Below are 24914 nucleotides of genomic sequence, written 5' to 3'. Positions count from 1 at the left end.
CCGGATATTTCCGCAGTATTCTTGATCTGGGATTATTTATGCCATTGGAAGGCACCGCAGTCACCTTTTATCCAGCAGTACGATCGGGATCAACTGGGTCGACAATCTCGACCCGCCCAGCAGTTCCGCCGATGAGAAAGATGGGAAAACAGGAAAGAAGTAACGAAATTGCATGGATGAGAAGGAACACACTTTGATTGAGCGTGGTACATGTGCTTTCCCGAGTCCTATTCCGATCAACTTCATCCTATCCCAGTTCAGCATTGCAAACCCTCCCTGAATCCAAATCCAGCGCGAGTCGTGATGGCTTCAGGAGAAGTTGAGACCGGGGACCCGTGTGAATCATGTCCAAAGCAAGTCATGCCTGACATGACGTGTCTAATGCCTCTCTGCCGTGTTACACCTGAACTTCTCCCCATTGGCGGTCCTTTCCTCCACGCCAACGCTTGAGAATCTCCGTCACTTCAAGTTGGATGGTGCACCTCGAGCTGCAATTCACACCCCAGTTTGCTGCGAGACAAAGAAAAGAAATTCTGAGGCGTCCATTGTCGACGTGGGATTGTATACGTACTTAGGTAGGATATACGGAGTACTCTCCTCGGGTTCGGCCTCCCAGCACTACTAATGTCCTTCTCTCCCTCCCAATTGTCCGGGCCATACAAATAATCCTGGAAGCATGCTTTCATTGACCCATGGCTCAATTTTCATACATCTTCGATGGTCGATTTCAGCCGTGAAGGCCCTCCCGAGCTGCCTTACTACACCGTGGCGTTTGCCGGCGTTACCTGGTACAGTGCGCTGGAATTGCTCGTGCTGTGCATCTGCACCTTCCAGCATCGGAGCTGTTATTTTTGGTCCTTGCTTTGAGCAACCACGGGCATCATTCCATACTCTTTGGGATACCTGCTCATTTACCGCTATCCGCAGGTGTCTCCGCACGTGCCCCTCACCTTGGTCTTGGTCAGCTTCTGTGCGATGACGACGGGCCATTCTTTGGTGCTGTGGATGCATCTGCACTTGGTCTATCCCAATCCAACCGTTCTGCGAGTGATCCTCCGGGTTATTCTGATCAATGCCATCCTCCTGCACATCCCCAGCGCCCTCCTCCTATGCCTGCACCTTTCCGTCCTGTGGGAGCGTGCAACTGGTTGTACAGCATCCTGAGTATCATCAACGGCACGATTCTGTGTTTGCAGGAGGGCCTGCTGTCCAGCATTTGTTTGTGGGAGGCCATCAAACTGCTCCGGCCTATATCCATGGCCGGCGTATTCTCGCCCATGTGTTCCTCGCCAACGTAACCATCCTCGCTCTTGGCATTCTTTCAGCCACGCTCAAATTTGCCGCCGTGTACAATATCCATTTCCTGCTCAGTGCCTTCATATACAGCGTGAAACTGAAGCTTGAGTATGCCATTCTGGGCCAGCTGGTCCACATTGCCAAGGCAGGGGCCCAAGGTCCTCAGGCTTCGTCTGCATTGCCTTCTTGGCACGAGACGTTGAGCGAGTTCCGATATCGGAGACGAGGGGGGATTCAGAGCATTTCAGACGGTGATTCAGGTCCTATAGGTGGGCACTTGTTGCGTATACTCTGACGGTTTTCAATCGTGGGTGATGCCTTGGAGACCAGGATTACGTTGCCTAGTATATAAATAATATTTATACCCGTGAATCAATGATTTTCCCTTGTCCCGATCCGTGTAAACTATCAGGTATTGTGTATAATCGTGGATGAAACACGGAAAGACTTTGGTGTGTTATGAAGGAGCAAGAAGCAGTGCCGAAATAGGCTAGCGCCATGCGTCATCTGCCCAGCTCGAGAACATTATATTATTTGGAGCCCAATGACTCCTCCCAATTCCATTCCGGAGCAAAAGATTTATCTTCATCCACCCCACCACGACATATTCAATAACTCATGGCATCCTCCAGTTTCCCTCCAGCTCCCACGGAGTCCATTACCTGGTCCAATGTGGGCTTCAAAGTCCGCGACGGCAGGTATTCCCTCCTTCATTCTCTATATGCTGTTAACTAACGTGCGTGCGTTCCCTCTCCGCTCTGCAGTCAACGGCCATGTCGAATGCCACTTCTCGCGCAGCAACGGCAGCAACCAATGGAGCGCACCGAAGTTTGTGCGATCCCCTCACCTCCCCATCCACGGCATGGCTCCGGGCCTGAACTACGGCCAACAAGCCTACGAAGGCCTCAAAGCTTTCCGCCATTCGAACGGCTCCATCTCCATCTTCCGCCCCGATCGCAACGCCCAGCGCATGCGTCGCTCCGCCGAGTTCGTCTCCATGCCGCCTGTTCCCGAGGACCTGTTCGTGAAATGCGTGACCCTCGCAGTCGCCGCCAACGCCGAATTCGTGCCCCCACACGAGACCGGTGCCGCCATGTACATCCGGCCGTTATTGTTCGGCTCATCCGCCCAATTGGGTCTCAGTCCACCCGATGAGTACACCTTCGTCGTGTTTGTCATGCCCACTGGCGTATACCACGGCGTTCATGCCGTGGATGCCTTGATCCTCGAGGATTTTGATCGTGCCGCCCCGGAAGGCACCGGGTCCGCCAAGGTGGGCGGAAACTATGCCCCCGTGCTGCGACATAGTGGACGAGCCGCGGCTGAAGGGTTCGGCATTACGCTGCACCTGGATAGTCGGACGCGATCGGAGATCGATGAGTTCTCAACCTCGGCGTTCATCGGTGTCCGCAAGGACCCGGCGTCTGGTGCGGTGACTCTCGTGCAGCCGGATAGTAACAACGTGATCGATTCGGTCACTGCCGCATCGGTCTGTGAAATTGGCCAACGCATTTTTGGCTTCGCGGTCGAGAAGCGTCGTATCCCGTACGAGGAGATCAAGGAGTTTACCGAGGTTATAGCCGCTGGGACGGCGGCCGCGTTGGTACCCATTCGCAGTATCACGGTGCGCTCGCGCGATGACAAATTCTCCTTTGAGTGTGGTGCAGATGGTCAGAGTGGAGGTGACATTTGCGTAAAGCTTCTGCAGACGCTCAAGGGCATACAGACCGGAAAACTCGAGGATCGGTTCGGTTGGAACTTACCTGTGCAGAGACCGCCGCAGGACTGGGTCGAGGGTAAAGTGTAGGTGAAAACTGAGTTGGAAAAGAAAAATAGAAAGATAGAACAGGAACATACGTTTAGTTACTTTTTCGGGACTGTGATGTAAGGGGATTAACCCAATTTCTGGTTAATAAATACACAACTGTTAAACCCAAGCGATTCTGATGGAGGTATCCATGCATACTATCCAGTCAAAATGGTACATGAATCCCTGCTCGAACGAGGCAAATAAGGAACACAATCAAATGTACATCGAAAAAGGGTATCAGGTTCTCGACCGGCGTCGCACATTCCGTAGTTTCCCTACCTTCCCACTCGAATGGATATCGCCGTCATCAGAGCTGCCGCTCTCGCTGTCACTCCCACTCTCACTTTCGCTTTCGCTTTCCTCCGAGTCGCTGTCCGAGGGCCCGTCAAAAATGTCTCCATGCCGGCGCTGTGCGGAGGTAGCCCGCTTGGGCTGTGTTTTCGCCAGTTGCTCCTTTTTCTGGTCCACCTTCAGCGACTTCAAGCTGGGACGGATCTGCGAACTAGCCGAGGGGCGTGACCATGTCTGCAGTGGCGCAGGTCGAGAAGATGTTGGGGGTTTGGCACTAGATTGAGAAGTCGAAATATTGCTTCGTCGGATCAAATCGGCTTTGCTTAGCGGAGGTTGGTTCTCTTCCTCGGAGTCAGTTTCTTCTTCGCATTCGGATTCCGACTCTTCGGATTCAGAAGACGATGAAAGTTCTACCGACTTCGAAGGAGTCGGTTTCTTGGACGCTGGCCGTTCCGCGGTCTTGGCTGTGCGCCTAGACGCTACATCGACACGATGGACGGTTCCCATGGGGGGGTGGTAGCTCTAGATCGTCTGTCATCTGGGAACTCTGAGAGACTTTGGCGTCAATCGAAGTAGTTGCCCGCGTGGCACGCGTTATGCCAGAGGAGGTCGGCGTCACTGTTTTGGTTACTTCGCTGGTATCTCGAGGATTGCGTGGGCTTTTCCTAGCGGTGGATGCAGTCTGGTCCTTCGACCCAGGCATCATCTCCACACTGTTGACTGCTTTCCATGAAGTTGATCGCGGCGCCGGACTGTTGCTGACCGCCACATTGTTCGTAGTGTCATCGATGATAGGAGTAGTGGTACCTCTCTTCGGCGGTGGCGCGGTCAGTATTGGGGTCTTGTCCATAGCTTCTTCTATTTTGGCAATTTCCTGTCGTAAGCTCTGGAGCTTGGGCCGGAGAGTTGACAAAGCCTTCTCCCTGTGGCGAGTCTCATGCATTCGTATTGTCGTCAGAATCTTGTACGCCTCATTCAACTTACGAGTGTACTGAGGGCTCAATTTTTGTTCTTCGGCAATCTTGATTTTCTCCTCCAGCTCTTCCTTCTCCCTAATTTTCTCTTCCGCCTCTCTCTGCATCTTCTCCAGCCTTTCTTTCGACACATTGTCAGGATAGATGATAGTGCCGGTGTTTGGCCTTCTCCTCTCAGAGGGAGCACTTGTGGATGGCTTGGCGGTACTCTGAGGAGCTGACATGGGGGCCGGTCCAGAACCGGTAATGAAAACATCGTCTCCTTCAGCAAAGGATACCGACCGGCGTTCCGACGACCTCTCAACTGGTGAATCCTTACGCATCGCTGACTGTAACTGTTTAGCCTTGTTCGCTGGAGTAGAAGCTTGCGACTTGGAAGGACTCGAGCGGTTCTGGAAACCCCAACGAGGGATGGGTGCACTGTTTGGGATTGAGAATACGCTATCGCTGGGCCCCGGCGAATCCTGAGATAAATCGAGCATGACTGGTTCCTTCTTTGGTGGGCTTTTGGTAATACCCAGCCCGAGACCCGGCTTGGAAAACTCCTGTGGCCGCTCAGAAAAGCTCAAGCGCCTTGCGAGGCCAGAAAAGGATGGTGCTCTCTCTCTTCTGCGCGTTGCCGATGGGCTGGTACTAGGCGATTTCGAGGATTTCCCCGTAGTAACCTGTTCGCCGTGGCTTGCTTGAGTTGAGACAGCAGGGGTTCCGGCCTGATCTATGCGCTGTTGTTTATTCGGCTGGAGGTCTTCAGTGCTCTTCTTCCTCTTGAGCAAACCACTTTCGGAAGCGTGACGCTCCGGTGCTGCCATTTTGCCTGGCGCTGGATCTTCGATCGAGCTGCCCCGGGGTTCGGCTAGCTGGTCCGCCGTGGCACTGCCATTCATGGTGATATTGCCGTCCATATCGTGATGCTCTTTTGCCTCACGCCCTTTCTCTTCTTCGCCACTTTCATCTTCATCACTACCCTGCTCGCTTGACCCTTCCTCTTCTTCCTCACTTGGCGCTTCACGCTGAGAGGGAAGGCGTGGTTCTGCAGGTTCGATGATGTGCCGATTCGAAGAGGCCTGGCCATGGGATGAGCTAGATTTGGATGTAGACCGCTGCATGTTCGGTGTGTGCTTGGGAGATGATGGTGGGGAATCGCCTAGTTCTTGGCTCTCCAAACGTTTATGCTGGGGGTTCGCAGCGACCGTGCTGCCATGACGATCCTGCGAATGCTCATCCCAAATGGACTTGCTACCCCACTGCGGGGGTGACCCCGGGATTTCGGCTCTATCTGTAGACGACAGGGGACGTTCTCGAGCAGGATTTATGTCCACAGCGGTGGTTGCTTGCTCATCGTAAATGTAGGGTTCAGACTCAGAAGAAGTCCTCCGCGGTTCCTCAGGAATAGGCGAGAACCGAAACTTCTCAACTACTTCTTTCTTCATCTTTGCCTGGCGCTCATAGTCCTGCGCCGCAGCATCCCAGTCCTGGGTCACAGATGGGAAGCGAACCGGAGCGTAGGGGGCCGGTTTTTGGATAACTCGCACCGTACCGCGCTGGTCACTTCCGTCAGTGCGAGCTTTCCCGTTGTCAACGAAAACTTGAGCGACGGTCATTTCTGCATCGAGATCGTCGGACTCGTAGGAATCGTCGAGTAGTTTTTTGATATCTAGAGGTCTAACCATTCCTAATTAGCAATCTGACCAGGAAGATCTGAAGACCAGTCCCTCTTCAGCAGTACCCGCCATGTAGAGAAGAAAGGGAAGGTAAGAAGATCCTCGCTTTGCACTCACTCAGCATTAGGCCTAAGCTTTGCCCATTTCTCTTGGATCATGCCAGATAGTCCCCCCAGGGTCACCTCCTCCGGGTTCTCCAAGGCCAACAGGAAGCTGGCGGGCTTCCCATTCCCCGGGGCGGACGAGCTTCGATTGGACTCATCACGATCACGGTCACCGAGGAAGGAGCGGATAAAAGACGAGGAGGACTGGAGCTGCTCGCGAGGGTAGACCTTTACAGTGAGGCGTAGAAACACCATAGTTGAAGGCGTGTAATTCCAGATATCAGGAAATAATGGGGAGGGTATCACTCATTATTTAACTGCAGTAGTAAGAGGGAGAGATCTTGAAAAAGAAGAGAGAGGTAGAGCGCAACGGAAGGACAAACACGACAGGAGAGTGAGCAGAATTTGCACGGGAGTACAGTGGAAAAGTGCGAGAGGGGCCAATGCTAGGATCAGGTGAATGCAGCAAAAACAGACAGCCCAGCCACCCACAATGGATGTCCTGCTTGAGTGAAGACGACGACGACCTGTCAACTGAGGCTGGGAGCTCGCAGGAGCCAGGAGAAACAGTGTAGGATGATGCGTGGAGGCAGAAATGATTGGCCCGACCAGACGCGAACCCAGGCTCTTCACCGCCGGAAGGTTCCCGGCTCGGCCCATTTCGACTCTACAGGTCCTGACAGGCCAGGCTCCGCGTTGCGGACTATGTATGCAGTGACTACGGACTTCTGCCTACATATATACGATGGTGGCTGGAAGTGGGACTCCCAACAGGGTAATCTATTCACCACTTATTTATCGACTGTAGATGTATCGAACGCGCTAGATCCAAAAAATTACATGCGAGTTATTCAGGAACGGTAAAATACCGCTTGAACCGATCACTCCGTGTCAACCGCAACTCCACAATAACTGAGTGACAGCTCATTAACAGGCTCGGAAACCGAACCGTCCAGAAGTTCAGGTATCCCTCCGGTAGCCCGCCAATATGAGCCTTGAGATGCTCCGGCATGTCGTTGTAATGGTTACGCTTGTTCCGCAACGCCCGTAGCAGATCCAGCATCTTTGAGCCCGTGTACTTGCGTTGTTTGCCCAGATTATCCTTGAAATCCTTCGGAAGGAGGCGCAGAAAGTCGATGTCTGGACCCATCACCTGTAAAGCCACCGATTCCAGGCACATAAGTGCATCGGAAGGAGGTTCCCGCGGCTCAAACTCGAAGTGATCAGACACGTCGCAAAGGAAGCTAAGCCGCTCGGATGGGGGCCAGAAGAATGGATGTGTCAAGACAGCACTCGCATCCGGTCTGCGAAACATTAGTCAGAGCTGACAAGGGGAGAGGGATGACGGGGGAAAAGAGACATACCGCTTCCGAGGATCCAGCGACAGCATCGATCGTATAAGGTCGTGAGCTTCGAAGGCGTAGTCCCCAAGATGCTGTAGCTCATCAAGATTGAAATTACCCTTAACAATATTGGCTTCACGCATAAACTTGCCGTTCTTGTCAAACGGATGGCTACCCCTGGTCAGGACGTAGTAGAACACGCATCCCAAGGAGAAGATGTCGATGGCACGAGTAGCCCGTCGATTCGTTTGTGGATCCACTACAGCGGGCTCGGAGGATTCGGTGTGCTGAGACTCAACCCCCTGAATAGCTGGGCTCTTGTCATCATCGACCAGCAGCTCAGGAGCTCGCCAGCCAGACGTGCCCGCAGCATGCGCCGTGGTTGCTCGGAACGAGCTCTGGTTGTCTTCGAGTTTCTTACATAGACCAAAATCCGAGATCAGCAGCCGAAGAGAACGCGAGCCCGTGCGTCCGCGAGGCATCGAGACAAGAATATTCTGCGGCTTCAAATCGCGATGGACGATCTTCAGGGAATGAAGGTAGCGGACACCGTAGACGATCTGACGCAGGACATCAGGCATGTCCAACCCGCCCTGAACCAGCTGCGGATAATCAAACGGGCGCTCGATTACTTCCTGCAGGGACGCAGGACATAGCTCCAGGGCAATGTAGAGAAAACCAGCTGCTTGTTCGCGACAAAAGTAGCGGATGACGTTGTTGTGATCATCACTTTCCTGTAGCAATCCAACTTCATGGGAGGCAATGTCATAAAATTCGACCAACATTCGTTTGACCGCAACATCACGTCCATCAAACGAGCCGCGATACACCACGGTTCCATGACTACCGTGGCCCAAGACGACATCGGTGAGCACCCTTAGTCGGCCAATTTGGAGTACGCCGTCCACCTCAACGATTTCATTGGACACCGTGCGTGTCAACGGAACGTCTGACTCCAGCCTAGATTGAGGTTGAAGGCTATTCACCTCCACAACTCGGTCCTCCTGTTCCTTTCCATCCCCCTCGGCAGCGGGTTTCTTCCCACGACGGTGATTTTTGCCGCCGCGATGACCGCGCTGGCGCTTCTTTTTGGGTTTCTCCGTGCCATCGAGAGTTAAGGCATCCACATCCTCATCGCCGCTCGGACCACGAGAAGGCTCTCGGATCCGCACTCGTGGGGTGACATCAGGTGCAAGGGAATTGTCACGTTTATTCGCCTTCGGGGTGGCATCGCCGCCATTCCGTTGCTCCTCAAGAACACTCACATCGACAGTTACATCGGGCACTGGTCGGGAAGGACTATTTTCCCTTTTGAAGGGATTGCTGCCAACAACAGGGGTCGACGGGGTTGACAGTGATGGCTGTCCATAGGCAGAGATGATGTTCTTCAGATCGAGTTTTTGCTTGGCCAACTCTTGGATGTGATGGGAGTTGAAGTAGATAAACGTGCAGAAGAACAGTAGTAACAGAGTCACAAAGATGTCCACAGCGTTGTCCCAGCCTTTGCGAATAATTGCGCTATGTCGCAAGGCTGGTGGCAGGGCCAATTCGGAAGAACTACGGATCAGATCTTGGGGTGTGTCATTAGAACGGTCTGCAGTCGATCCCGATATACTGGGAATGTGAGGGCGGTCAATGCGAGGGCCGTTGAGAGAGTGGACACCAGCCAGTGCATCACGTTGTTGAGTAGTCGTCAGACTCATCAGGGATTGACCGTGACGGAAGTAATCCTTCTCGTAGCATTGCGCCATCTTGGCCCGACCCGTAACAAGGGGGTAGGTCTCTTCGGACATGGCATACCATCCGCCTGCATCCGTGCAATCAATAAAGACCCGCGTGTCTCGGTCATCCAAAGGGCCGTAGTCAGGATCTGGGGGCTGCAAGGGCTGTGACAGGAGCACCAGGGGGGTGGGTGCGTCGGGTAGATCGATATTGGCCGGGCGAGCTACGTCGAATACCCGGACGACTGGGGAGGAGAACCGTTGTGTATACCGGGGACGTTCCATGCGAGAATGATCGAACCCCAGTACGACGCCATCATGCATGCTGTAGATATGGCTCTGGTCCATTGTCTGGAAGTATTGACTCTGGAGATCCATGTCCCGATTGTTGGCCGACCACTCCGAGTACTTCAATGTGCAGATCGGATCCCCCGTTTCAGTATTTTGGATGGCCACTGCGTATTCGATCCGACCAAGAACCAACGTGCCTGAAGGGGATTCGCATTCTTCGGCATCCACGTCGAGGTCATCCACTTTGCGACACTCCTGACCTGCGGGGATCGGCCCTCTGGAGCTAAAGACTTGCAAGATCGTACCGGTGCGGGCATCGATGGTGTAGAGAGTTGTTTCTTTCCGAGCGGTATACGTGACTGCGGGATCGTTCCCCGAGTACGGGGTCTCATCCACCAGCTCCTTGACTGTCAGCCCCAGTTTCTGAAGGCCGGCATCAGGGCCGGGGCTGTAGATGTAGATGCTGCCCCCCTGGCTTGGCTCAACGATCCATAGGAAATCATCTTGGGGTTGTGTACGGTCGAAACTCGACCGGTTGGCTCGATGATAGATGCTCTCGACCATGGGACTACTCGGCACCTCAAGGGCCCAACGAGCTGTGCCGGTCTTGCGGTCTCGTGCGTGAATGGAACCGTCGACGGTCGCCAGCAGAACAAAATCCTCAACCTCCCAGTCCTGCAAGGACCGCGCATGAAGCTGCGGAGCCAGACCAGCAGAGGGGCTACTGGCCTGGGCAGGAGGGGCTCGAACGGCGCGGCCGGAACCCGCCAGAGCCAGAGTTGCTAGGGCGCTCGCATCGTTGGACTTCACGTTCAACGTCGGAGGGGTATGGCTTTCCAGGACCTTTCCGGTCGGATCGAGCGGAACGGACACGGTGGAAGGACGGTCATGATGTTCATGCAGCTGCTGCGGAGCGACAAGAACAGGGAGCAGAAGGAGTGCGACGCTGGCGGGGAGGGTCGTACGGGCGCCAGGCAGCCGCCACCGCATCCTCAAACACGACAACGCGGGCGAGACAATGAGGGTAGAAAATTGTTCGAGGACTGTGGGATAATGACCAACGTCCCATCAGTTTGGGGAGGGGAGGAGGGAGGAGATGAAGGAGAGGTCTGTATCCGTTTGCGAGGGCCGGTGTGTGTGCGTGCGGACAGGGCTGTCAATAAGACGCAGGTCAAGATGCGTGTGTCCGTTTGTGTGGGTGGTGCCAGCAAAGTGCGGAGAGTTGAACCAACGGTACGACCAGTCCAACAATGAGGATTATCCTGGAGCCAATCAGTGGACGGACCATAGTGAAGATTAGTGGAAAGGACAGGGGAATACACACCAGACAGTAAGTATATTTGGGGATGAAGAGCGAAAGGAATAAATAGGAAAGAGAGCGAAGGTTCGAGGAAGAAATAAGGAAATCCAAGCACGTGTGTGCGAAGGGAGGGAAAATTGAAAGGCCCGAGCGAAGGGTGAAACGAGAATGATTACCTGTTGAGACTTGTGCTTGTCTGACTGTCTGACTCTGACTGAGTAACTGATTATTGATTGACTGACCGAAGGTGTGCCCAGGGGCCAAGCCAAGGCACTTCAATTCAGTCAAAGGTGGCAGGGCAAGTTGAGGGAATCTGGGCTCGATGGAAGGCAAAAGAATCCCCTCAATACGTCTTAATACCGTTCTAATACCGTTTTAATACCGTTTGGGCCTGAGGCCAGCCCACTCGGAGTAATGAGTTTCATCCCCATTGGGTTTAGCGACTCCTATTGCTTACGCGCCACCGTTTCTACCATGTTAGTTACCGTATAAATGAACCGGTTCGGCAGACTCCTCCCTGCTGTGGGAAATTGATAGGCTATGCATGCATGCATGGTAATCCACCTGGTCGGTCTCTATTAGCCCCCGATGGCCGTCGTAGAGGTCAGCGGCGCTCTTCTTCCATAGTATATCCATTGTGGGTATTACAAGCGTCTGAATATAGTGATTCCGGAACAATACGGGCGGATCTCCCGTTGTTTCAGTCTGTCAATTTGTGGAAGAAGAGCCCACTACGGAAACATCCGCGACGCAGAGAATGTGTGTGTACAGTGCAGATCATAGGCACGGCACATGTGCGTCCTCCATGATGCGTCCATCGAGTCGATCAACTCAATTAGGAGGCGAATGACCGGTTGTCACAGCTCTGGCAGTGGTTGCTCTCTTTCCTCTCTCGCCGCCGTCTTTTTGCCTCGATACTCGTTTACAAAGCTCTGTGTAGTTCGAATATATTTGCCATGGGGATTTTCATGAAATAGTTAGCCGAGCAAAGGCCGTTCGCTCAGCGAGGGATAATTCAATCACAATCAGAATCAAGAGCACAATATCATTTCGAAAACCCCTGTGGAATGAAACCATCCAACGCCACAACCCCAGATCCGTACTAACCGACCCTGCCAAAGTGATATCCAAGCCCTACACATGACAAATTACAATCTCGAATATTATAGCATACAGCCGCAAACAAAGGACCGTCAAAAACGAAGGGGGAAATAAAAGAAGAGAAAAGGAAAAATCACGGAGAAAACCAGACTGCAGACAGGGAGTTGAAACTCTGCTGATCCTCGAACGCCGCTGTAACCTTCTGCACCTGAACTCGCTGAATATCAGATGTGCTCCCCCAACGCGGCGTGGGCATTTCACCCACCATAAACCATCCAGGACACGGCCGCAATCCAGCCACCGGCAACAACGACGGTCAGGATCGACGCACCAACATGGTCGCCGACGGTGATCGGCCTCGGCGTATTTGGCTGCTTCTGGGGCCCGGAGCCTGCACTGGGATCACTTTTACTGGTACCACCGGTATCCGATGTCAACGGAGACAGGCTTTGATTCTTATGGGCGATCATGGTGGAGGAAAAGACACTGAGGGCGCTCATATCCTGCTCTAGCCCCTTCGAACCATCCCAATTGTCCTGATGCCAGCGTCGTCCGCACTGGGTCTTCGTGTTTCCTCCGGAGCATTGTTTCGCTGCCGCCAGGGCCGATGCTTGGATCTTGGGGATGATCTGGTCGGCCGTGTACGGCACGATGGTCGTCATGAACGTCAACCAGGACGACAGAAATCCCTTGAAGCAATCCTGGTTACGATCGCACATCATATTCGGCTCGCAGGAAATCTCGGACATAACTTTCCCTCCGAATTCTTTGGGAAAGAACTTGTCCAGCGTAGTCCCAAGGTAGCCATCAATGGCTTTCTTCCATTTCTCTCCGCCGTTGGTCTAAACCTTGTCAGCCAGATTCACCACTGGTTACGCTGACCCAGCACATACCAAATTATACATGTACGCGGCCCCACTTAGATAGGTTCCATAGTTGTAAGTCCACTGGAGATCGCCGTGATCTGTGCAATTGGTTTCCATGGTCGTCGTGTCTGCGATCGTCCATTCATCCAGTCTCAACAACGGGGTTATGGCACTCCAGTCCCAAATCTTCTCTGCCCAGTCCATGTATGTTTGGTTCCCAGTATACCGACCCAGTCGCGCTGCCAACTGAAACAGACCACCGTTAGAGATGGCGTTCTTCGTGGTGTACCCTGCCTGGTAGGGGAATATCTGCCATCGCAATCCGCCCCCACAGGAAGTCATATCCCAGCGAGGCACCTGCGTGTTGAAGACCCCTTGGGCCAGCGACAACCACGAGGGTTCCCCATCCTGCTCGGGGAAGTTCAGCTCCGCTGCCGTGATAGCGGCCAAACCCCAGAAGACCTGATCGTCGTTGCCGAGGAAGTTGCTGTCGTTGGCGGGGAAGTAATCATTGTTGCCTTTCTGCCAGAGCATGCCTTGGGTGGTGACCTCATTGTAGGACGTGTCGCCCGTCCAGAACCAGTACTGGATCAAGGTCATAAACATCGCCCCGCCTTCCCACCAAGTATCGGGGAGTTTTCCGGGGATCTGGCCGGATTCGTTGCCGTGGTAGTTACTCATCATATTGAATGCCGCCGTCGCGGCCGCATTTTCGATGGATTCTGCAGGAGACAGTGCAATCAGGACGCGCCCAGGGGACGAAGACCCCGTGAGGGAAGCTTACTAGGGTCGTTGACATCTAGTTGAATCTGGGAGACTACTCCCTGGCCAGCCAGGAAGACGGACAGAAGTCGTGGCCACAGCCAGTTCCGCATCATGGATGATAGCAATCGAGTGTATGATGCAAAATGGAGCAAAAACTAGCAGGAGGATGGGTCGCATGGGCATGGGATGACGAGGGAGCACAGGAATGTGGGAGAAAGGCGGGCAGTTGCTGGCAGAAAACGGAAGTGCCTGTGGAATGGACGGAAATGACAAGGGCGCTCCCCACGTCAAATGGTGATTGATACTGACAGACAGACGAGGGATGGACCAAGTGAAGGAAGGGAGGAGGTTATTCATCAGTAGTTCTTGAAGATCGTCGAGTGTGAAGGGATAGGCATGAAGACGGGGCGTTTAGGAACATCCCCGCGGTACCTTGCCGGGTACCTGAACCAAGGGGTAGTTCATAGTAACCTCATATGATTTGGAGTGATTCAGTGCTTAACCCTACTCAGAAAACCTCAGCCTACTACCTAGCAGGTAACTACCAGGTATCTCTTTCATGATCTTCCGCAACCGGCCACTAGGGCTGAACAAGCACTCTTAAGCTCCACTTGTCCCCCACAGTCCTGGCCAATCATGAGGAGTAACAAACAAAGCCTTTGCAAGGCTTGGCCCTCTTCCCAACAACTCATTATGTATAGTATATTCCATACTGCAGGCATCACCATCGGTATTCTTCCTACACGTGATGTGCATACTGCTCTGATATCATGTGATGGGAGACCCCTACATGGAATTCCCCTTCTATGCTGATAGTCAAGCCACATGGACTTCAGCCCAGTTAAGTTGTATAAAGTGTGTGTGCTGTAAGGTCATTTATACAAGCCGTTTCAAGAATCCTGAGTGGTTTCTACAGTAAAAAGCGATCTCTGTAGCAGAAGACCTGGACCATTAGTTACTAGCTTGGTTTTGGGAAAGAACAAAAAAATTTGCCTGACGTTTTGCGACCGTATCATTCACTAACTTGGTGTCAATAGACTGGCTGAACTGCATCAACTTTGAAGGTGATAACGGAGATAGATGAGTACGAGATGGACCAGAGAGCCAAGATCACTGCTGTATACATTTATAATATGAGTTTTAGGAATGGGGCTGGGGAACAAGGAGTTGGGAGAAAGGTGAAGTTGGAGGGAAGGCATGGTATGGGATATGAGGGACTGACAAGTGGTATCTTCAGGACGTTTATCCCGATTCAATTCCAAGACGACGACTAGTGATCTGTACCTCAGGAGTCAATCAACCTTGAATTGCTTATATTCTAGTAGGTGATCTACCCTCAGGACTGACTTTTCTACGCATTTGCTTGGACCACCGCTGGATATGATTGTAGACATCTTAGTAGTCCAATTTATAACCGCAAGTCATGTCAACAAACGGAACAGCTCATAACACGCTTTTTATTTCATCAGTGGGTCTATCGACGATTATTACACTCCAAACAGAGCACGGCATTCACATCCAACCAGCACGATGAACCGTGTGCTATTGTCCCGGCTCCAGATAGAACAGTTTGCAGGTTCATCTCTCGCACCACAATCTCGTTTGGCCGGCTCACATGCGCTCGCGTCGGCGAGGAGCAGCCCGGATGATGTTATCGACCCGCAGAAGAAGCTATTATTTGAATCCATCTTTGTCAGTTATGTCACTTGAAAGGGTAGTGTTCAAGTCCTTACCTCTGCCGCTTCCGACGCTGAAGAGACCACCGCCTTCTTCAGCTTGTAGCTTTCCACCACGCCCAACTCGCGCATGTCGGCAATGCCGCCGCCCAGGGACAGGTCCAGTCCGGAGCTAGTCATGCCGTTGTTGATCGCCTGCCGTAGTCGCGTCACCAGGTCACTGGAGTCCAAACCAGCATTGTCAGCCAGAATCGTAGGCAACTGCTTCAGGGCATGCGAAAACGAATCGACAGCCAGCTGTTTCTTGCCCGTGGTGTTCTGCGCGGCCTGCTCCACGGCCTTGGACATAACCATCTCCGCAGAGCCGCCACCCAGCGTCACGCGGGGGTCTTTCACAGTCTGCGAGAGCACGGCGAGGGCGTCATGGAGAGAGCGCTCGGCCTCATCAAGAAGCTGCTCCGTGGCACCGCGCAGGACGATGGTACATGCCTGACCGGCAGCCACGCCCGAGAACTTAATAAGGGTGTCTTCACCCACGATGACCTCCTCGATGACATCACACTGGCCCAGCTTCACCTGTTCGGGGTCGTCGAAAGTCGAGGTTATCTCACCGCCGGTGACCAGGGCCAGTCGCTCGACTCCGTCGAAATCGGCGTGTTCGATAGACATGATGCCGGCCTCCGTGAACAGTTGCTCCGGCCAGTTGTAGATCAACTGACGGTTCACGAAGCAGTTGATTCCATGGGCCTTGATCCGCTCAACCTTGGCCTTCATCTTTTCACGCTCTGCCTTCTCCAGTTCCGCCAGCTTGCCCGTCGACTCAACCTTCACCCGAGCACCGAAGATCTTCACCTTATCTGTATCCATAGCGGTGTTGGCCACCAGAATCTTGGCATTTTCAAGGCGCTTCGGCTGATTCACGCCAATCTTCTTATCCAAGATAAAGCCTTCATCCAAATAGGAGTCGCTGAGCTTCCCACCCGCCTTCTTAATAATCTGGATGTGGCTGAGGTCGGTCGAGCCTTTCATACGCAGCACGGCATCACAGGCAAGGGTGGCAAAATGTTCACGGTCCTGGGACAGAACCTTCGAGCTTAGGGTGGTTCGGGCAATGGCGTGGAGGTCTTTGCGAAAGGCCTCCGGGTCGGCACTACGGTCGACAGCAGCCTTCTCCAGGGCCTCCAGAGCGGCTCGGCTGGCTATACGATAACCCTCGATGATGGTCTGAGGATGGATCTTGCGGCTCACCAACTTCTCCGCCTCACGCAGCAGCTCTGCCGCCAACACCGTGACAGATGTCGTGCCGTCACCGACTTCGTCGTCCTGGACTTTGGAGATATTCACCAGCACCTTGGCCGCAGCGTTATCGAGAGCGATCCCTTTGAGGATCGTCGCCCCGTCGTTTGTTACGAGGATTTCTCCGGTCGACCTGCATTGTTTCTCAATCAGTATCTTGCCCACCATGGGAGCCCCGCACTCTGTCACTCTAAACATCGACCATCCACGTACGCTGATTGTAGAATCTTATCCATTCCCTTCGGCCCCAGAGTACTCTTCACAAGGTCACCAACGGCGATGGCACCAACGAAGGCAGAAAGACGGGCATTCTCGCCTTTCTCTTCGGTGACATCGTCCGCAAAGATCTGCGTGGGATTGGCGAAAGATGCCTGGAGGGGTGTCAGTCAGAGGACCAGCTCGATGTCAACAGTATCAAACACCTTACCATGATAAATAGCAATCAAAAATAAGGATAGCTACCGTCGGTTGGAGGACTGGTAGCTCAGGGGAGTTGGACCGAACAGACGAGGATTCGGGACGTCCAGAAAAGTTCGCGATGTGGCCCGAGCTCCTGCAGACCGCCTGCGCGGCTTCATTTATTCATTGAAATCCATTCTCAACCTCCCTTCGGCCACCGTTCAAATATCCTTGGTTTCCGCCCCTCGTGCGGGATCATTTCATCATGGCCGCTGAAGACGACCAATCTCAGCCTCTCTCGACGAAGAGACGGCATTCCGCCGTCGAGGGTGACGACGACAATGGTACCCGACGCTCCAACTCCCCCAAGGCCGTACAAGGAGGAACTGACAACTCTCATGCCAGGAAATGAGTCGTCCTCGGATGATGACTTCGGACCTGCCCTGCCCTCTGCCGATGCGCCAAAGAAAAAACGGCGAAAGCTCCCCTTCGAGAAGGTCTACGTAAATGCGCTGCCCACCTCGTCGAGATACTCCAAATCCCTTATGCACAAGGACCAATTATCCTTTGTGACCATGTCTCCACACACCGATTTCCTGATCACCTCGTCAATTGATGGTTTTGTTAAGTTCTGGAAAAAGATGGCGGTCGGCATCGAGTTCGTCAAGGAGTTCCGCGCTCACAGCACCGAGATTAGGAGCGTCAGTGTAAGCGCCGATGGAAGGAGCTTTGCGACAGCGGGAGCCGACAAAACGGTCAAAATCTTTGATGTCATCACGTTTGGTACTCCAGTGCAGTATATCCTATGGAGGGTCGGGAGTGCTAACAGCATCTTATCGCAGATTTACTGGCCATGATCACACTCGACTTGACTCCGCGCTATGTTTGCTGGGTGCATCGACGAGGCGCATCATTGCCATTGCTGGCGGTAACGGACGAAGAGAGCAGTGCGATTCAGGTCTTCGATGGGCGCGGTGAGAATGTCACTCCCTTACACACGGTCAAGTCGATCCACCGCAACCCCGTCGCTGCCATTGCGTTCAACGACGCCTACGATTGTGTCATCTCGGCCGACGAATCCGGGATGATCGAATACTGGCGAGCAGGCGATGGCTCCTTTGAGAAGCCCGACAACGTCTTCGAACTGAAGTCATCTACCAACCTCTTCGAATTCAAAAAGGCCAAGTCGGTCCCAACATCCCTGACCATCTCACCGTCGGGCAAGCAATTCGCCACATTCTCCTTTCCAGATCGCCAAGTGCGAGTTTTTGACTTCCCCACGGGCAAGCTGCACCGCAAATACGATGAATCACTGTCCACTCTGACCGACATGCAACAAGCCGGCACGGCCATCTACCAGCTAGACGAACTGGAATTTGGCCGTCGGCTGGCAGTGGAGCGAGAACTCGAAAACCCAATAACTAAGCCCCGGGTAAATGTCATCTTCGACGAGTCGGGGCATTTCATTCTCTACGGCTCTTTATACGGCGTCAAATGCATCAACACGTACACGAACCGCGTGGTTCGCGTTTACGCGAAAGACGAACCGTTCCGGGCGCTTAACCTTGCCATGTATCAGGGCCAACCGCAGAAGAAGGGTGTAGTGACCGTATCCATGGCCGCCAGTTCGAACCCTCTCCTCCAGGAAGCCGAAGAGCGAGACCCGATCCTGATCAGCACCGGGTTTGCGAAGATCCGATTCTACCTGTTCACCAACGAGACCGAGATTTCTAAATCCTCGCGCGACGTCCAGAACGAACGTCCCACACAATCTACCGGCGGCCACGAGACAGCTACCCAGAAGACTAAAGAACTCGGCACGTCCGCCATCCTCCACACAACAATGGGCGACATCCATTTACGTCTCTTCCCATCCGCCGCGCCCAAAGCCGTCGAGAATTTCGTGACCCATGCGCGCGATGGCTACTACAACAATACCATCTTCCATCGGGTGATCCGCAAATTCATGATACAGGGCGGTGATCCTATGGGCGACGGAACGGGCGGCGAGTCCATCTGGGGTGGGGAGTTCGAGGATGAATTCTCCAGTTTGAAGCACGACAAGCCTTACACCTTGTCCATGGCGAATGCGGGACCGAATACCAACGGCAGCCAGTTTTTCATCACGACGGAAAAGACGCCCTGGTTGGACAACAAACACACTGTGTTTGGTCGGGCTGTCCAGGGTCTCGATGTGGTGCATAAGATCGAAAATACCAAGACTTACAAGGAAAAGCCCGAGCAAGATATTAAAATCGTCAGTATTACTATGTCATGATGTTTCTCGTTCTAACCTATGCTGGGCGAGAATGACAATGGAAGTTTGGACGTTTTTCATATTGGCGTACTCTGACTTTTGACATATGTAGAGTGTATTATATAGTAAAACCTAAACTTTTCGTTTTAATTACGAAGACAGGTCAAAATATAAGTAAATAAATGATCGCAGGAGGGCGATTCTGCCTCCAAGAATTCATTATCTTTTTTTGCCCTTGTTGGTCAATATCATCCATCATGTCAGCAGAACATGTCCAATCTGCAGGGCGCCGAGCAATCGAACGGCCCAGCGAAAATAAAATACTACCAGTTTCAAATAGGACCTAAAGACAGGAAACAAAAAATAAATATTCACCCACACACACGCCATGCGGTGGAATTGCACAGAAAAAAATTAACTGTATGTGATAGATCTTTCAAAAGAGAACCATGAACACACAACGCCCAGTATATGCAATATTAGCAGGTGATTTAGAGAAAGAGCCAGCAATAGCAGCCATGAGAGGCATAATCATCAGTGCCACTCTGTGCTTCGACGAGCCGTTCCACCTGAATTGTCCTCGTGTGGATGGTGTCCGTATACCGTGGTTGAAAAAAAAGAACCCCAAAAAAAAAAAAAAAAAAAAACCTTTTTCAATCAAGAAAGAAAACAAATAATAGGAACTCATCATCACCGGGTCACTTCTCGGATCTCAACGTTGCCTTCATCCGTGGGCTGCGAGGATATCTGCAAACGCGACGGCGTTCGACTGGGCCGATTTGGAGCCGCAATATCGGTGCGAGAACTGCTGGCAGCCGAGTCCGGATTAGCGTAACCAATAGGCATAAATTGGCCTGGGGCCAGGGGTGCCGGTTGACCAGGAGCGGGACTAGGGGTGGCGGCGTTTGACTGGCGATTGAAAAGCAGTCCACTGTCGGTGCTGCCCGTGCCTGCGGCGTGATAGAGGCTGGGATATTTTGCATCGTGCCGGCGCTTCAGCCACACGCTCAGCACTGCGATAAGGCTGAATCCGATGATGAGGACGATCACCATGATCACCCATTGGTAGTGAGATGACCACCTGCAAGACTACTAGTCAATGACGCGAGACTCCAATAACCCACGGAATCATCACATATATCAATCACCTACCATGATGGAGGAGCAGGATCCGCCTCCTGAGCCTGTGCGTTGGCCGTAGTCGTCGAGGTGGCAGAGTCCTTCTGGGCGGGCGTGGACGCTGTCTCTGCCTTTGATTGTCCGCCAGAGGAACAAAAGTCGTTATACCATTTCTGCAGCAAGGAGCGGTCGGGAGGGCTGGAACAGGAGTCGTCGCAGGTTCGGTCGCCAGAATTATGGAGCTGGGAAAGTAGGCCGGACTGACAAAAGCACGAGACATAGGTCGCGTGACCATATGCCGGGGCCTTCGGAGGGATGCAGCCATCCTGGGCTTGCTTAAGATTCGAGCATGAGAGACCGCACTGGGGGAAAGAAGCGGAGGCGGCGGAAGGCAGAAGGGAAGTATCCGAATCGGAGTCTGCAGCGAGAATGGTCGTGGACAAAATAAGGAAGACGGAGATTAAGAAGAAGCGAGAGAGGAATTGTGAAGTCGACTGGACGGCGGCCAATCGCGGGGCGCAAGCCATAAAAGGCCAACGCACCATGACAACGAGGAGGACGACTGTCTAAGAACGTCTGGGAGAGACTGATGGACAAGTGGAGAACAAGCTCACAGAAGGCCCACCATTATCCAGGGACAGGCGAGGTGGGAACAAGGAGAGCGAGGGATATAAACGAGCGACCGGAGGGGTATTGAATCAATCGCGCAGACAAGGTTCAGGAGACGAAAGAGATGGCGGATAAAAAGCGAGCGTAACCCCGTAGTTTTAAGACGGACGACGAAATGAAGAAGAGGGGAGAAAAAGAAGGACCGAAACGAACGAAGAGGGTCTCGGGCACGGTCGAGACAGCCAACGGTGAACGTTTAGTTCCTTTAGTTTAGGCCGCTAGCTAATTAGTCAGGCGTACTTGGCTGGTGGTGTGCATGGCCATACAATGGGAGGTCCCCGGTACATCCCTGCTACTAGCACCAGTTTCAGTTCCGCTTGCGGCCGCAAGGGGAAACGGGGGACTCTTGGGGTTGCATCAATGCAGTGCCTCAGGACGCTACTCATCACATGTCGTCTCTCACTCAAGATGGAAGTCATTCCTTTCATTCTACCATCCCTGACAGCAATTGCCATATTCTATCATCATTCTCGACATCACCACATGGCGAGCATTCCTGGCTGTCCTGCACAGATCTTGATCATTCTCCGATCTCAGGAATGCGCCGGGTATTCCCATCATGGCTCCTGTCTCAGCCATGATGAAACCTACCCCTCCGTTGTAGTTAACCCGTTATCCGCTTGCGGTGTTCCGCATGCATGGCACTTGCCATGTCAGAATGACCCATCGACCAAGCAACAATAGCCATTACTATCTACTAATCCGATCGCCTGAATTCTACTGTGGGCTTAGATAGTATTCTTCTTGGTCCTGAAGGCCTTTACTACGACTCTTATAGCTGTACAGTACAACAGTCTGGCAGGACGACCCTTTGTTTCCTTCCCCAGCGCTGATTCTATCTGAACCTCTCGCTCGTGCCTGTCGAGTCAGCCTGTTACCGGGACAGGATCCACGGACCGGCCCTATCCTGATCTTCGATGCATGGTTGATCAATCCAGGAGTGTGTCGCCAACTTTATCAACCTTCTCCCGTGGGCTATTTTATCAGCCGCATGAGCTGTTCACTCACTTGGCGGGTCTGAATGCGACCTATCCAAACTCTGTCCGTCCGTCACCGAGGGTTTCTTTTCATCCTAACGGCAGGATGCACCATTAAACTCTAGAACAATGGTTTATTGCATGATAGGTCAAATTTTACAGGCTATATTGGACATGGTGTGAGGACCCCCAGATTACGAGATTACCTTGCTTTCATACGGCAGGTTCCGGTTTATGTCACGCAGGCCTCTTGTCTTCTCAATCATCTTCAAACCTCGACTTCCTGACTAGCTGTGGCTTTAATCAATTTGCAGCCGTCAGACTAGACACACCTTAGCCTCTATCCAGACATGCGATCAGATCGCCGCCCTCGATACAATTGGTCAATTCTACACCAGCCGATCAATCGTACTCCCGTTTTCTGTATAACATCTACCTACCCGTGTACTTGCTCGTCAATCTTTTCCCAACTGCCCCATCACTTACCAGGCTTATCAGGTCGATAATTTGAAGGGAACTACTATTGCTTGGTCCAATGGAGAAGCTGCCCCTCCGCGTTCAGCCAGTGTGTTGCTGGGGAGGATATGGCGAATGTGTGACGCATCACCAATGAATGTTGGAATCATAGTAAAAACAGTGGCTAAATTCCAATGAAACAACTGCATACAGCAGGTAAATCCTCCCATTTCCTCAGCATTTCCTCCCTATGGACTACCCTTTCGGACCCATGCACCACCTTCTAATTTCGTCCAAGTCGATCGGGTCCCAGGGAGGAGACGAAGCAGTTGATCATCGACATCATCATCTTCTTCATCATCATCAAGTACGAGAGCCATCTGGCCTGATAGAACGTGTCATATTTTCCGCCTATATCCGGAGTATCGTCAGCGAGCTTCCTGCTGGACCTGATCCTGTGTATACGTACCGGCCTTCTTCTTTGCAGTAGTTAAATGTAGCGGTGTCGGTGGGCTTTGTTCGGCATTCTCAAAGGCAGTGCAAAGCTCAAGGTAAGCCGTCGAAGCCGGGATGGTAAGTTTGACATACTAAATCCTTGTCGTTAGTATCACTGGGTTCCAAAAACCAGCCGTCCACAATAGGTCATTAGCATCCCCAGTATGCCCATTGCAGTCTCACCAGCCCATTAGTATGACGTGGTTTAATCACTTTTCGGATACATACCGTCTCACAAGACGAGTTCTTCCTAGGGCACTATCGACACGAGACCGACGCTATTTATCGAAGGTGCAATCGACCACGGACGACTTATCTCTGTAGACATTATTGTTTTGGATCCATGTCCGAAGACATTCCATGCACCAAAGGTATGTAGGGCGAATAGGGTTCACAAGATCGGCGATGATGATACTATATGGAAAAAGATAGCAGATGGTAGACAGAACTACAGTAAACAAATAAGGATGGATTCGAGGAAGAGATGAGGAGAGAGCGACAGAGAGTTGGGAGAGGGGATAAATCTGACGCAAGGTAAGTGAATAAATCACTGATCACTGTTGAGAAGCGCCAACCACGACAAAGCAGCGGTATGTATCTACAGTTAAGGCCTACGCCTAATTGCCTACACTTGCTACTGGATCAGTTTTGCTTCCCTCCTAGATATGGTGGTTGTAAGCTATATAGTATCATAACCAGGATAGAGTAGATAGTGTGCTAATAGTAATGCACTGCATTGTCTCTAATAGAAGATATTTAGCTTTTTATAAGTAAAAAAAGAGAAAAGTCTTCAGTTACCCTAGTATGACCTAATTATTATGAAAGGCTCAATCTATACACTAACGGGTAATGCATTACATATTTTAGACATTGACAGAAGCACACAATATTAAATATATCTTGCATATAACTAAACACAAGTATTCCAAGCATCTTCTATTATATTTATTATCCAATTAACCAAATTGCATTTATACAACAGTTCGGTGTCTAGAAAAATGCAGAAATGTGATGGTCCAAGTGGACCCTCCCGATCTCCATCCAAATTACAATAATCCACCTCATTCCCGCCTCACGCCTCCCCACTACATGATGACAAACCCTTTTTCTATCCACCGCCACAATGTCAATCTAATAACTACCTCCAAAATGCCAGACCACCACCAAGAACAACTGATAATGTGCCCCCTAGCGCAGATCTTCGCCTCTCTCTGCCGCACCCCCCAACGATGGACTCTCCACCGCATTCTGAAAAGCGCCAATACGCAAGACATCCAAGGCAACCTCCACGGTACGGCGACATTTACGCCGTTGCGCACACAGACCTCTAATGCACACTCAAAACGTCACCCGGATCCAGAGCCAGACCCAGACGTCGATAGATCCGCAGACATGGTCTATCGCGAGGAAGGCACCATGCCCTCAACGGTAGGCGTGGGAGTCGGGGTGGGACTCCGCTTCACGAAGAAATATATCTGGCGGATGAGCGACACCGGAGGGATAAGTGTTTGGTTTGCAAAGGTGCAGGGGACAAAGATACAGGATGATGAAGAACCGGAACCGGAGCCGGATTATTTGTTTCATGAGTTTGTGCTGGATGAGCCCTCCTCTTCTTCTTCCCGAGAAAAATGGAAAGATAATGAGAAGGAGCCTCTGATCGTCGAGGCGCCTATTCCACCGCGGGAGAATAGTAATAATGATAGGTTGTCAACGTCGTCGTCGACGACGGTGGTCAGAGCGCGCGGGAACCATCTCTGCATTAATGATATGTATCATACGGCGTATGCGTTTCGGATCCGGCGGGAGTCAGGCGAGGTGGTGAGTTGGTCGAGTCGACATGTCGTCAAAGGGCCTAAGAAGGATCAGGATATTGTGAATTTGTATTGGCTAGGGGAGTGAATAGACTGGATAGACTTGGATATTATTGATGACTGCATGAAGCATGACTACAGTTTTCTCCGTGTGTTTGGCTCGGCTGTACATAAAGGCGGAAACACTGCATTGGATTTGTCTATAAACTATACAGGTAATGCTGATTATACTCTAC

At 52.2% G+C, this 24914-nt stretch overlaps 9 protein-coding genes across 9 annotated transcripts; 3 read left to right on the top strand and 6 right to left on the bottom strand.

Annotated features, from left to right (window-relative positions):
- Nucleotides 1–717: 717 nt before the first annotated feature.
- On the top strand, nt 718–3103 carry ATNIH1004_010464 (branched-chain amino acid aminotransferase; the record flags this gene model as incomplete). Its single annotated transcript, XM_033575034.1, has 4 exons — nt 718–844; nt 928–1020; nt 1098–1565; nt 2061–3103. 4 exons carry the CDS (start codon nt 718–720, stop codon nt 3101–3103), a joined length of 1731 nt encoding a protein of 576 aa, XP_033423052.1.
- A 240-nt stretch (nt 3104–3343) lies between these two features.
- ATNIH1004_010463 (uncharacterized protein) lies at nt 3344–6391 on the bottom strand (the record flags this gene model as incomplete). The annotated part of the gene is made up of 3 exons (XM_033575033.1): nt 3344–3919; nt 4161–6033; nt 6150–6391. 3 exons carry the CDS (start codon nt 6389–6391, stop codon nt 3344–3346), a joined length of 2691 nt encoding a protein of 896 aa, XP_033423051.1.
- Nucleotides 6392–6983: 592 nt separating this feature from the next.
- On the bottom strand, nt 6984–10481 carry ireA (bifunctional endoribonuclease/protein kinase IRE1; the record flags this gene model as incomplete). The annotated part of the gene is made up of 2 exons (XM_033575032.1): nt 6984–7440; nt 7501–10481. The coding sequence occupies 2 exons, from the start codon at nt 10479–10481 to the stop codon at nt 6984–6986; spliced, it is 3438 nt and encodes a 1145-aa protein (XP_033423050.1).
- Nucleotides 10482–12025: 1544 nt separating this feature from the next.
- On the bottom strand, nt 12026–13633 carry ATNIH1004_010461 (glycoside hydrolase family 76 protein; the record flags this gene model as incomplete). The annotated part of the gene is made up of 4 exons (XM_033575031.1): nt 12026–12105; nt 12158–12734; nt 12786–13480; nt 13543–13633. The coding sequence occupies 4 exons, from the start codon at nt 13631–13633 to the stop codon at nt 12026–12028; spliced, it is 1443 nt and encodes a 480-aa protein (XP_033423049.1).
- Nucleotides 13634–15134: 1501 nt separating this feature from the next.
- Nucleotides 15135–16925, bottom strand: CCT2 (chaperonin-containing T-complex subunit CCT2; the record flags this gene model as incomplete). The annotated part of the gene is made up of 4 exons (XM_033575030.1): nt 15135–15194; nt 15257–16628; nt 16709–16866; nt 16923–16925. The coding sequence occupies 4 exons, from the start codon at nt 16923–16925 to the stop codon at nt 15135–15137; spliced, it is 1593 nt and encodes a 530-aa protein (XP_033423048.1).
- Nucleotides 16926–17159: 234 nt separating this feature from the next.
- On the top strand, nt 17160–19172 carry PPWD1 (WD40 repeat domain-containing peptidylprolyl isomerase; the record flags this gene model as incomplete). Its single annotated transcript, XM_033575029.1, has 3 exons — nt 17160–17238; nt 17300–17677; nt 17737–19172. 3 exons carry the CDS (start codon nt 17160–17162, stop codon nt 19170–19172), a joined length of 1893 nt encoding a protein of 630 aa, XP_033423047.1.
- Nucleotides 19173–19841: 669 nt separating this feature from the next.
- On the bottom strand, nt 19842–20797 carry ATNIH1004_010458 (uncharacterized protein; the record flags this gene model as incomplete). Its single annotated transcript, XM_033575028.1, has 2 exons — nt 19842–20232; nt 20304–20797. The coding sequence occupies 2 exons, from the start codon at nt 20795–20797 to the stop codon at nt 19842–19844; spliced, it is 885 nt and encodes a 294-aa protein (XP_033423046.1).
- A 1858-nt stretch (nt 20798–22655) lies between these two features.
- ATNIH1004_010457 (uncharacterized protein) lies at nt 22656–23039 on the bottom strand (the record flags this gene model as incomplete). The annotated part of the gene is made up of 3 exons (XM_033575027.1): nt 22656–22783; nt 22842–22959; nt 22998–23039. The coding sequence occupies 3 exons, from the start codon at nt 23037–23039 to the stop codon at nt 22656–22658; spliced, it is 288 nt and encodes a 95-aa protein (XP_033423045.1).
- A 977-nt stretch (nt 23040–24016) lies between these two features.
- On the top strand, nt 24017–24766 carry ATNIH1004_010456 (uncharacterized protein; the record flags this gene model as incomplete). The annotated part of the gene is made up of 1 exon (XM_033575026.1): nt 24017–24766. The coding sequence occupies one exon, from the start codon at nt 24017–24019 to the stop codon at nt 24764–24766; it is 750 nt and encodes a 249-aa protein (XP_033423044.1).
- Nucleotides 24767–24914: the final 148 nt, after the last annotated feature.

This window comes from Aspergillus tanneri (genome assembly GCF_003426965.1).
Source record: "Aspergillus tanneri strain NIH1004 chromosome Unknown AapTan_5_pilon_pilon_pilon, whole genome shotgun sequence".
Classification (NCBI taxonomy): Eukaryota; Fungi; Ascomycota; class Eurotiomycetes; order Eurotiales; family Aspergillaceae; genus Aspergillus; species Aspergillus tanneri.
The sequence above is the reverse complement of the archived record's forward strand: the minus strand, read 5'-3'. Positions and strand labels throughout refer to the sequence as shown.